The following is a 13029-nucleotide window of genomic DNA, read 5'->3' as shown; positions in this document are numbered from 1 at the left end:
TGCTTTCCCTGCTAGTCCATCAGCTCATTACTTGGGGCTGCCATTCTGAAATAGAAACCTCATCATACCACTCCTTTGTGCACAAGCCTCTGATAGCTCTGAGGTCTACAGACTAAGAGCCAACCTTCTTAGTGTGGCATTGCAAGTTGTGTGTGCCTCAGCTGCGCTAGACCACAGGCTGTTGCTTCGTGTACCTTGTACTTCTTCCCTGCTCTGCTCAGCTTGCCTGTTGTCTGGATTGCTGATAAGTGATAGAGGAGATTCCAGCCCATGTGCTTTCATTTATTATGCCGAATAAATAAAAGTTGTGTGGAATTGGTTGTAAGGAAGTTTTACTTGTTTCTTTTAGTTTTATCAAATCAGTATGAGAATACAGATCAAAAACATTCTTGGATGCAGTTTCTAAAGTTTAGTACTCCAAGGATTTAGAGTCTTAAAATTTAACAGTAGTGCCAGTCACCTTTTTTGAACATTCCCCCCCCCCCCCCATCTCCAAATTCTGTGTTTACCTTTGTTGTTATTACTCTTTGCTTGTGGCAGGGAGGAGGAGGAAGATGTGAAAGTAAAGGAAGTAGATTTCAGTCAGGGACAAGGAGAGAAACACCCTGATAGAAGAGGTTGTCAAACACCAGCTGTTTGTGGTTTGTTAAGGAGGAAATGTTACCCAAAAAAAGAGAACTTTTCATTTTGAAATAAGATTCTTTGTTGCATTAACATATAATTTTTGTCAAAATGTAGAACTGACAAAGGGTGAGAATCTTTTTATTTGTCTTAATAATTGTAATTTGTTGTTTTAATGAAGCATTTTGAGATTTACCTGTTTTTATCAGTAAAAAAATTGTTTGCATATAGATAATGGAAAGTTATCATTCAAATGTTATTTCATATGTCTTTATTTATTTTTAGACAAAAGAAGTTAGAAAAAGTGATGGAAGAAGAAGGCCTAAAAGATGAAGAGGTAATTAATATTGAAAAAATTTTCCTTGAAACCCAGCATGGCAGATCATATCTTATCCTGGCAGATCATATCTTATCCAGCAAGTTGTTAGCCTTGGTGCACAGGGGAGTGGTTTTGACTCAATAACAGGAAATTATGAGGGCTGGTGTGCTTCTGGATTTAGGTACTCATGCAGAGGGAGAAGTTAATTATTAAGTACCAGGAGAGGATGACTTCTCTAGGCTCTGTTGTAATAAATTAATTAGCTTTAGAACTCCAAGAAAAGGAAGAGATGAAATAAAATTAAAAAAAAGCAAATTATAGCATTTTTAATTCACTGAAAAGGCTCCATAGAAGTGGGGCAAATTTCTAAAATCTTTGTCAAGGCAAAATCTCTCTCAAATCAGCCCTTCCCTCCAATGCCCACAGATGTGGCAGAAAATATAGTTAACTCGAAACCATGTAAGGAACTGAAATGACAGTGGAAATGCTTTCAAAAAGAGGAATGAATCATAGAACCCAGGAAAATGGTGAAAAATACCCAAGACTTGTAGGAACAGTAGAAAGTTAATACATAAAATGAACCACAATCTGTAAAGAAAATCCAGAGGGAAATTTAAAAACCACACTTTTATATAAGGAGGGTTAAAGGAAAATGTTGGTTGTTTATCCTTCCTTCTTTAGAAGCTTTAGAAAAGTCGATTGTTGATGTAGGTTAGTCAGCCCTCAGAGGAGGCACCGTCTGTTCAGTATGGCTTGGTTATTGTATCTGAAGGCCTGGGAAGGGAGGAGTGATCTCGTAAGGGTCATTCTGTGGTGCTTTCATGTATGAACAGATGATGCTTAGTCTGGTGTGGCCCTGCTTTGCAGGTGGTTAAACCACAAATACGACTTTGTTGCAGAGTTTCAGAGTTCCAACTCCTCCCCTTCCCACCTCTCTCCCTCTTTATTTAAACATTAGAAACGACTCAGGAGATCAGCACATGCTCGGAAGGAAACAGAGTTTCTTCGTTTGAAGAGAACAAGACTTGGATTGGAAGATTTTGAGTCCTTAAAAGTAATAGGCAGAGGAGCATTTGGTGAGGTAAAAAAACCACAGCGACTTGTCAAATACAGAAATACCACAGAACTTCAAAGCTTCTAACACCATGAGCTCATGATTCTTGATATAACGGAAGTATGGAGTGCGTGGGTCAAGCATGCCAGCCCCACATCTTAAGTGTTCTGTCTTCTTTTTCTTCCCCTCTCCACTGTCCCAGGGATCTGGTTGTTCTCTGCTTTTCCAGAGATGATGTTGATGCTTTAAGTATTGATCTAAAGGGAGAGTTGAAAGAAATCAATATTTATTATTTACTGAGTGCTTTTCTCCTGTAATCATGACAGTAACTCATTTTATACACGATGAGATTAAGACTCCGAGGGGATATGTAATGTTCCAGCATCACATAACCATTGAGCAGTGGTACCAGAAGCAGGGCCTAGGTCTTCCTGATCTTGAAGGTCTTGCTTTTCGCATTACACTGCCTCTCCAGGAGCAAACTCACAGCATATCTCCACCCTTTATTTCTTCCCGCCAGATTGGTACAGCTCTAAAAAGATGGCCCTAGGTGACAGAATTTATAGAAATAAGTTATGTAAGTGGTGGTATAGAGTGAAAGCATTTGCAACTTCGTCCCAGCTGGTCTTGCATGTGCATCCTGCTTGGTCACAAGAGCAGTCTGTTGGGGAGGGTTTGAATGAGCCCATGCAAGATCATCTCCATTCATGGAAAATGCCCAAAGTGGATGACCTACTGATGTGTTAGTTTCATTATCATTGTATAAAAGGAGCAGCATAGTATTAAAAACCAGTACCTAGGGATAGGGAGGGTGGGAGTGAGGGAGACGCAAGAGGGAAGAGATATGGGAACATATGTATATGTATAACTGATTCACTTTGTTATAAAGCAGAAACTAACACACCATTGTAAAGCAATTATACCCCAATAAAGATGTTAAAAAAAAAATTTGCCTTAAAAAAAAAAACAAAAAAAACCAGTACCTAGGGGAAATGTGAGTACATATTCAAAGGCACAGGTGAAAGATAAATTGATCCCTCATTGTTCAGAATCCCTGTTGGCCCCTTGAGAGAGGGAAAGGTACAGGACCACCTCTAAAAGAGCTTTCTGTTCAGTGAGGAGGGGACGTGGGACTCGAGGAGAACATAAAGAATGGTGCAGGGAGAAGAAAACATACATATCTTGGGGGAAGAGGGGGAGGATGTGCAGGAAATTTCCAAGAAGTTTTGTTTAGGTTTGCAGACCATTTATTTTCTTTTCATCATGAATTATCTGTTCTCTCTAAAAAAAAAACTGAAAATAGAAAAGAGAAAGGAGAACTGCAGAAAACCCTACTTCCCTGATTATGCTGTTAATGCTATTATTTCCCTAATTATGCTATTATCCTATTAATAATGCTTCCAGGCATTTTTTTTCTATACCTGAGCTTTTGCTATTGTTTTAAACATTGTTGTAATCATTTCCTTAGGTTTTCTGAGCTGACTGCTTGACATGTGCCATGGGTTTAATGAGTCCTTAAGTTCCAGAGTGAGGGTTTGTTTTTTTTCTTTTTGGCCATGCCACGTGGCTTTCGGGATCTTAGTTCCCCGACCAGGGTTTGAACCCGGGCCCTTTGCAAGTGAAAGCCCTTTGCAATGAAAGCCCCGAGTCTTAACCACTGGATTGCCAGGGAATTCCCACAGTGAGGGTTTAAAATTAGATTGATTTGTTCAGCTAGGGAGCCAGAGCTGTTCAGATGTGGAGATATTTGAGTATGTTTCCAGCACTGACTTCACTGTGTGTAATATATCCATTTTGGAACATTGAAAAGCATTTTCTTCTGCTTTGTTATTGCTAGTTGCTTATATAAAAATTACAGTACTTTTCCAGTTTAAATATTACTTCCTATAACACATGAAAGCATTAGCTTGGCATTGTGAACTTTTGGCATTTCTTTATAACTTTTAGGTGCGGCTTGTTCAGAAGAAAGATACAGGGCATGTGTATGCAATGAAAATACTCCGTAAAGCAGATATGCTTGAAAAAGAACAGGTAAGAGCACAATTGAAGGAGCGATTTTAGTCAGCTTGTGAATTTCTGTCTCCTAGAACTGTTCTTTTTGCTTAATTGAAGTGTATATTCCTATTATAGTTTTCTTTAGCCCTGTCATGTATGAATATACATGTAATATTACTTTTCTTTCTCCCCAAAAGAAGGAGTTACATGTATTTTAAAAGTACAAATAATGCCTCTACATCATGTGCAGACTTTTTAAAGTTGAAAACCTACTAGAGAAATATCTGATATTTGTGTCTCCCAGTTGATCACGAGCTGTCCTTGTCATCAGGAGGCTTTTTTTGAGGTGTTTCTTACTGTGGTAGCATGTTCCTTACTGAATGCTGAGAGATAGAAGTTGTATATACACCTTGGAACTGAGGCTTAGCAATTAGAATTTAGAATTTGCGATCTAAAATGTGTCTTACTTTGCTTCATTCTGTACATGCAAACCAAAGTTGGGTCTTCTCAGTGGCTCATCACTACCTAAGACCAGTCTTCTTTTGGAATGCATTTGAAAAAATATAATGCAAAAGGCAGAGCAATGCAGATTCTCCTTTAATGATTAAGGATACTTTCTAAAACCTCAAACCTACTTTGCAAATAGATTTATAAGATGCATTAAGTACTTCATGTAGAATAACTAAGATTTTTAAATATTGGACAATACATTAAAAATGAAAATGCAGACTTTCTGTAAATCTAATTTAATTTAGCAGGTTGCTTAAGAACAGATTGTAATGGGTGACACCTGCAAATATCCTGTAGAATACCAGTTGCTACAGGAGGGCAGAGAGACCCCATGGAAATGAGACCTCTGGATACAGAGCCTAAGAGCCGGGATGGAGACCAGCCCTACACCCAGTCCTTCCTGCTGCTCGAGAGGAGGTGTAATCACCAAGACTTCTCTGCCCTTCATTTAGGCGCCAGCTCAAAATTTGGGATTTTAATTTTCTCTTTAATTTTCCGATATTACCCAGAAGCTTCAGACTCCCAGGAATTTTGGTCGAGAGTATCAAATACCCTGGCAGTATATCTTCAGACAGTATAGTTTATGCTAACACCAACCTTATTCAAAATGCACACTAGCCCTATTAATTTATATCTAAAAATTAGTGTGTGATATGGGTGTAGGCACTGAAAGAGTTTCAGTTAATCTTGAAAAGGAAAATGTAAGGCTGTATTGATTAGTCAGTATATTTTGTATTTCACAAGTAAATTCTATTTTTACAAGATATATTTCCTATAGTTTTAAGCAAGACTCAAAATCTTCCTTTATCAAATGATTATCGTTCAGAATAAAATTGTAAAGAGAAGTACACATCATGAGTTTGACTTATTAATCCTTCATAGCATGTGCCAGAGGTAACAGAAGTGGTAACAGGATGATCCAAACATACTGTGTAAAAACATTTGCTCAAGTACTGTACCTTCTTCAAAATCAGTTTCTAAAAATTTTCTACATGAAAATAAAGGACATGTCTGTTCTGTTAAAAATTTTAATGTTTAAAAGTAAGATTTTAAATGATGCATTAACTTAAATTAGTAGCTCACCTTGCTGATGGACTCAGCTCTTTAAGTTTGATCTCAGTGTGGTCCAATTAAAGTTTCTGGCCACAGACTCTACCTGGGTCAGCCGTCTTGAGGAAGCATGCAGCAGCTTTGTGGGGCAAATCCATCACTTCTGGGTGGGGCTGACAAAGTATAGATTCAGAGCCTAACTTTTTGTAGGTATAGGTGGCTTATCCAGAGGAAAAGTTTTTGCTTGCTCTTACAAAACTGGGCAGGAATTACAGCTACCCACTGAGAGTTCAGGTTGTTATTCTGTCCCACAAGATGGAAATTTCTGCTACCTGGAAAATAAATTTTAAAGGATAAGAGACCAGCATGTAGCTAGTCTCTTCATGTTTCTCTTCCAGTGCAAAAGGAAAACCTCCAGTTGTGATGCCAGTATAGTGTCAGGATGGAACCAAAGACTGACTTTCATCTCTGCTTCCCTAGTGCCCAGGGTAGCAGCTAGCATGTGATTCCCCCACCCCATTCAATATTTATGGAACAGGGGAAAGGGAACCTCTGGTGTGAGTTGCACCTCTGGCTCTTCCCACCCCTACCCTAAAATCACCTGACTCCACCCCTAGATCTTGAGGTTCTTAGCTGCTGTCTCAGCTCCAGAAGAGAAGGGCAAGGTGTGGTCACAGTACCTGTAGCTTTCCCTGTGACAAACTGAGAATGTTGCAGTCACCATCCTGCCCTCTAAGGCGAGTGGCAAGTGGCAGTGGTAGCGTCTGTTCTTTTCTGTACATCCCTACAGTAGGTAGAGGCCTTAACAGGAGACAAGGGAAGCAGAGGTGGGTGAATGCTGCTGTGTATGGTCTTCGTGTAGTAATTGACTGGGTCATAGCCAGGTCTGCATTTTAGCAATGCATTTTTGGCATGAGCATTTCCTCAAAGCATTACTTGGCTTCTTCATGATTTTATAGCACTGTTCCTTATCACCCTTATCCTCTTCCATTTTTCCCACCCTCATACCATAAGTAGAGATGTAAAAATGTAAATTTTCTAAGACAGTGGTCCCCACCCTTTTTGGCACCAGGGACCGGTTTCATGGCAGACAGTCTTTCCACGGACTGGCGGGGGGAGGTGGGATGTTTCAGGTGGTAATGCAAGCGATGGGGAGTGATGGGGAGCAGCAGATGAAGCTTCGCTTGCTCGCCTACTGCTGTGCGGCCCGGTTCCTAACAGGCTGCAGATGGGTACTGGGGACCCCTGTCTTAAGACATTGAATTTATTTAAAAATTTCCTAAAGAACAATTTTGGTAGAAACTGAAAACTCAAATACTTTTAGGCCTGTGGGAGTTAGCATGGAAGAATGAGGCAGGTTAGGTGTAAGACAGGAGAGAGGGCTGGGATCTGTGTCTTTGGTAAAGACATCCCAGTAAAACAAACAAGCATACAGCACATTGTCTCAAAACAAAAACCATGGGCTGAGTTTGCCAATAGAAGTGCCGGCTTGTGAACTTGGTATATCTTTACCTCTGAACATATTCTAGGAGGTCCAGCCCTGGAACATATGTTAAGGTCAAAACCTCTATTCAAGGATTGGACTGGGTCTTAATAAATTTAGACCTGATTCAACCCAGTTTTGCATCTTGTGACGCTTTATATAAGAGGAGAGGGGGTGGGACTTGATAATATGCAGCAGTGTTTTGATTACTATTATATGCTTAAAGTAGATAAGGTAAACTTGATAATAATAAATTAATTCTCCCGAACGTTTGGCAACTTGGTCTTCCTAGCTAGATATTTCAGTAAAAATAGAAAACGGCAAGGTCATAAATTTGAATCTACAACTTTTCTTAGGTGTTCTTTTATTTAAGTTCAGTAAGAACTGATCGAGCACATCCTGTGCGCACAGCAGTGAACTGAATGCTATGGCATCAGAGTATTCTGGGATTGTCAACCAGGGCATTGTCTTTGCAGATGTCATTGAAGACCTGAGGGAGGATGTGTTTAGAGAGTCTCATCTTGGGGACTTGTTTCTATCAAAAAGGATTATTAGGACAAAAAGATATGCAAAAGGATGGTAATTTTAACTAATCAAAGGTTCCATTTATAGCACTGTTAAAGGTTCCCTTTGCATTCAAGCCATTGATTTTGCCATTTTTTAAGCCTTTCATCATTCAAGTTTTCATCACTGAATACCTTCAAGTCAAATGTTGTCAATTTTGAGTTAGTAGGTTTGCCTAAGCATAAATTAGATCTTTTGTATCTTCACAGTTTAATACTCAAAACAGTATTTAAATTGTTTAAACAAATATACAGTCTAATAAAGCAGAGCAAGGCTTGTCATTAATCAAATGCGTGTACCTCCAGGTTGGCCACATTCGTGCGGAGCGTGACATTCTAGTGGAGGCAGACAGTTTGTGGGTTGTGAAAATGTTCTATAGTTTTCAGGATAAGCTAAACCTCTACCTAATCATGGAGTTCCTGCCTGGAGGTAATTACTTGACGATGAAAGGTCATTTTTCCTTTTTGTTTTGTGGTTTCTCTATCACATCAATTAACCCTCCTTTCTACTTTTAATCGTGCTCACAAAGTTGCTTTCTGTATCTTTTTAGGTCTGTAAGGAGGTCAGTAACCTGTCTGTGCTGGGGTGCCTTTCTACAGCTTTAGGGCCGTAAAAGTAACCTTCTCCTTCATTCTCATAATTTCAGATGGATATTTCTTTCTTTTCTTTTTCTTTCTAAATATATAGGAATAAACTAGGGGCTTTGCCTGCCCTCCTGTCAGTGGAATCATGTATAATTAGTTACCCCAGTGACAGAATTGAAGCTATTACATTCTTTGCTTCAACTTTTTTTCTATAACTTATAAGAAGTGAATTTCTCATTACCTATATTAGTAGCCACAATCAGTTTCTCATTTCTGAGATTTCAAGTTTTATGTAACTCGGCATGTGCATCTTCTGAGACAGCTCCAAAGTACACCCAGAACAGAGCATGCATCTGTTCTGGGGAACACAGTCTGTTTCCCAGTGAGCAGACAAACTGTGAGCACACTGGTAGGAAAGAAAGAAAACTTTTTCTTTTTTGCTTCTGTAGCAAAACTAATATAATTGTGGTGTAATATTTGATCTCGTGACAACCTTTAGTTTAGATTTAGGGTCATCAGTAACTTTTTATTAACAACTGATGAAGGCTAGAAAAGAATCTATCTGATAGAATGAGGAGAAACTTTTTAACATTAGATGCCAGTCGTTAAACGGGAGTAAGAACCAGTTCAGCAACCAGCCAGCCCCTTGACATGTGTCTCCTCAAACCTTACCTGCACCATCTTCCATAGACTCTCTTGTCTCCTGGACCCTGCCCTTTGCACCTGGTGGAGCTGGCCTGCAGAGCCATAGACTGCCTGGCCTGAGCGCTCTGATCATCTGGGCAAGGCCCACACAGGTGGGGCCACAGCACTAAGGCCTCACAGATAACTTAGAGCTAGCCTGAGTCTCTGATGTGCCTCCAGATTGAATGCCTGGCTGCCAGGAGTAATAAGGCATTCATGTTTTTCAAGTTTTGGGGCAAAAAGGAGCATTTTAATAAATGGCTTAATTTTTGCCCAAGGGTAAAATATCCACTTTTCTCCAAGAATACAAAACTTCCCTCAAAGTTATAAATTAAATTTAAAAAGCAGCACGGCGCTCTATTAAAATCAGAGGTTTCTATCTCTTTTCCCTGTTTTCTAATATAAATGTCTTCCTATGTGATCTAAACTGAATATTTCCTGTTTCTTTTAGCTTTAAACTGCTTATTCATATTTCCTTTGCTTTCCTTTTGTCTGACTGTTGAGTTAGGATCAGAATCTTTTTTTCACCATTTTATGTTGATGGTATTAAGCAGAAATAATTAAATTTTGACTTTGCAGAAAACTAAGGTTACCTTTTAACTGCTAAAATACTGATGTTGTGTTGTAAAAGTTACATAAAGCATTTTGGTATATATTTAAGTACCTACAATAAAACACTGGAGAAAAAACCCAACTGATCTAGGGATGTGTTCACTGTGTACTTTTGGGAGGCAGCTATTACATATCCTAGTCTGTAGCATTTTCAGTTCATATTTAGCTTTTGTTGAGTAACACTTTGCTACCTAAATCCCACCTTTTTATTTATGTTCTAGTGTTTTGTGAATAAACATTGGAGAGCTTGTTCTCAGCCTCCCAGAATTTTTACGTTTTTGTTGTTTGGCATTTCAGCCTCTCTCTGATATTGGCAGTGCAGCCTATGTGGAAATGCCATTTGGTTCTAGGTAGAGAGAAGTTTGCAGATATTTGTGCAAAGTATAAAGTAAAGTAGCTTTTTCCCCAGTCCAAAAAATTATCTTAAGCAAATTTATTTATCTGTCTACTTATTTATTTATTTTAGTGTGAAAGGAATTTCCTTTCTTTCTCCAAAGTAAAAGGGAAATCACAACTCAGGGGTCAGCATCAGTTAGCTTAGGTGAAAGTGTTGTGCAATCCCTGGCTGTGAATTTTACCATGTAAGTGTTAGAAACTGCTTACCATTTCTGCTCATATTGGGCATTTCCGCCCGTAGTGGGTAATCTCTGGGACAGAGCAGAGGCCTGTTTAGCACCGCCTTACATTGGCAGATAGGGGAGACACATTGAAAACTGGCATTTATTCGTGTGTTGTTTTGTGTGTGTGTGTGTACTTTGTATCTTGTTTCCAGGGGACATGATGACCCTGCTGATGAAGAAAGACACACTGACAGAAGAGGAGACTCAGTTTTATGCAGCAGAGACAGTATTAGCCATAGACTCCATCCACCAACTCGGATTCATCCACAGAGACATCAAACCAGACAACCTTCTCCTGGACAGCAAGGTACTGTGGGGAGTAGCAGCCTGATCAGCGTGTCTTTACCTGTCTGAGCAGCCTCTGCTTTAACACCTGCGTGGCTTGCAGTAATCACAGTAGGGGAGCTGTGAGCTACCCGGTACATTTTTTTCTTTTTCTTACAGGTAAGTTTGCTGTTACTTACTTTCTCTGAAAGGCTTATGAATTCCATAATTTGACTGAACAGTTCCTCGTAAAGATAAAGAACATTTTGGAAAATGATGAAGAATAAAATTGATTTAAGTTATTTTGTAATTAAGCCAAAGATAGTCATCTTCTCTTAGCATATAATTAACTATACTAATACATCACCTATTGAGAACCCTTTTGTTGGGCAACCTCATCTGTTGAGGATCCCAGCCAAGAACCAGGAAGTGAGGCGACAGCAACAATAATCTGCTACAAAGTTCAGGTTCCAAATCCTGTGCCCTTTGCTTAAGGCAGAGTCCTACTCAGTCTCTGTGATGGCATCTTTTTAGTCATCTTTAGACATGCAAATGAGGTTAGTTGCCTGATTCTTAAACTCACAGCAAATCAGAAGAGAATCCCTGTGCTGCTAAATTGTTGGATGCTCCTTGGCAAGTTCTTCCACTGTCTGGATCTCACTTATCTATAAAGTGAATATATTGATCCAGAGAAGCTCCAAAGTCTCTTCCAGCTCTAAAATTCTAGGTTGTTGTGTTCTGGTACATAGAATTGTTGTCTAGACTGAATTTTTCTTTAAAGTAGGAAAGTAAATTTAACTCCTAGGGTATTTTTCTTTCTTACTGTCTTTTTTTCCTTTTTTTTTGCGTTACGCGGGCCTCTCACTGTTGTGGCCTCGCCCGTTGCGGAGCACAGCTCCGGACGCGCAGGCTCAGCGGCCATGGCTCGTGGGCCCAGCTGCTCTCCGGCATGTGGGATCTTCCCGGACCGGGACACAAACCCGTGTCCCCTGCATCGGCAGGCGGACTCTCAACCACTGCGCCACCAGGGAAGCCCTCTCTTACTGTCTTTTGATAACAGTCTTTGAAAAATCTGAAGTTTTGGTCTACTTTCTTTGAAAACCTTAATCTTTCTGTTTAAAGAGGGTAGGAGGTTTGTCAAATAATTTCTTCTAGTTAATAGTTTTTTTCTTTATTTTAAGAATAATGTATATACGTAGTGGAAAGTTTGAACAATACAGAGAGCTATAAAGAAGAAAAATACCTACAATGTTATCGTTCGAAGATCACCACTGTTCTAGTAAAATAGCTTCAATACCTTTTCTGTTTGTGTCAGTTTATGTACAGTTAGCATCGTAAAAGTAAATAGCTTGGTATTCTGCTTTTAAAATGTTAATGTATATGAAATTATTTTTCCGTCCTTAAGTTCAGATACATATATATATATATATATATATTTTAAACTGTGCCTGATAGAAGGGTTTTATTTTTTTTTAATTAATTTATTTTTGGCTCCCTGGAGTCTTCATTGCTGCACGTGAGCTTTCTTCTAGTTGCAGTGAGTGGGGGCTATTCTTCGTTGCGGTGCGTGGGCTTCTCATTGCGGTGGCTTCTCTTGTTGTGGAGCATGGGCTCTAGGCGCGCGGGCTTCAGTAGTTGCGGCGTGTGGGCTCAGTAGTTGTGGCTCTCGGACTTAGTTGCTCCACCGCATGTGGGATCTTCCCGGACCGAACGGCTCAAACCCGTTTCCCCTGCATTGGTAGGCGGATTCTTAACCACTGCACCATCAGGGAAGTCCCAGATATATTTTTAATAAAGCCGTAGCCCTACTTTGTGTGGTCTTGGGTTCAGATGCCTTGGTCCTGTACCCCAGGTGCCTTAGTTCTCGCTTAGTTGTAGGCTGTAGTCTGTGTTCAAGGTCAGCAAACATACTGAAGGCCAAGAGCCTGGGGACTCAGTCTAGCTGAGGTGGATTTGGGAACCCTGTTTGGTGCAGACATGCTCTCTACCATATGCTAGCCCAGACTTGTAGAGGAGAGCTCATATATGTGTTTAGCCATATAGATTATAGAAGGGAAAATGTAGACATTTTGAGTTCCTCCTGTATACTCAGAAGAGCTACAGAGTTCCCTGAAAATTTAGGTTTGAATAGCACTTGCTCCAGGCACTGCCTTTTTTTTAAAATAAATTTATTTATTTATTTTTGACTGCGTTGGGTCTTCGTTGCTGTGCGCAGGCTTTCTCTAGTTGTGGCAAGCAGGGGCTACTCTGTTGCGGTGCGTGGGTTTCTCATTGTGGTGGCTTCTCTTATTGTGGAGCATGGGCTTCAGTAGATGTGGTGCATGGGCTCAGTAGTTGTGGCTTGCGGGCTCTAGAGCACAGGCTCAGTAGCTGTGGCGCACGGGCTTAGTTGCTCCGCAGCATGTGGGATCTTCCCGGACCAGGGCTCGAACCCATGTCCCCGGCATTGGCAGGCAGATTCATAACCTCTGCGCCACCAGGGAAGCCCTGGCACTTCTTTTTAAGACACTTTTTCTTGGAGGTGTCAAGGTAAATCATGTAATTATGAGAACTATAAAGACACACACCCACACACACACACACACACACCCTAATGGGATAAAAGACACACACACACACATACACACACACACACACCCTAATGGGATAAAAGACACACACACACACAC

The 13029-nt window shown here is 40.1% G+C and overlaps 1 protein-coding gene across 2 annotated transcripts in view; it reads left to right on the top strand.

The window, feature by feature from the left end:
* Positions 1-13029, top strand: part of STK38 (serine/threonine kinase 38) — a 42098-nt gene that overhangs the window by 16368 nt on the left and 12701 nt on the right. For both annotated transcript variants that reach the window (XM_082848292.1, XM_082848291.1), the window contains exons 3-7: positions 907-958; positions 1899-2021; positions 3942-4025; positions 7902-8025; positions 10249-10403. In XM_082848292.1, the coding sequence (XP_082704418.1) occupies positions 907-958; positions 1899-2021; positions 3942-4025; positions 7902-8025; positions 10249-10403 (538 nt within the window). The remainder of the gene's footprint in view (positions 1-906; positions 959-1898; positions 2022-3941; positions 4026-7901; positions 8026-10248; positions 10404-13029) is intronic.

The sequence above is a fragment of the Leucopleurus acutus genome (genome assembly GCF_964270905.1).
Source record: "Leucopleurus acutus genome assembly, chromosome: 10".
In the NCBI taxonomy this organism is placed as follows: Eukaryota; Metazoa; Chordata; class Mammalia; order Artiodactyla; family Delphinidae; genus Leucopleurus; species Leucopleurus acutus.
This window is presented reverse-complemented; position numbering and strand designations above follow the sequence as displayed.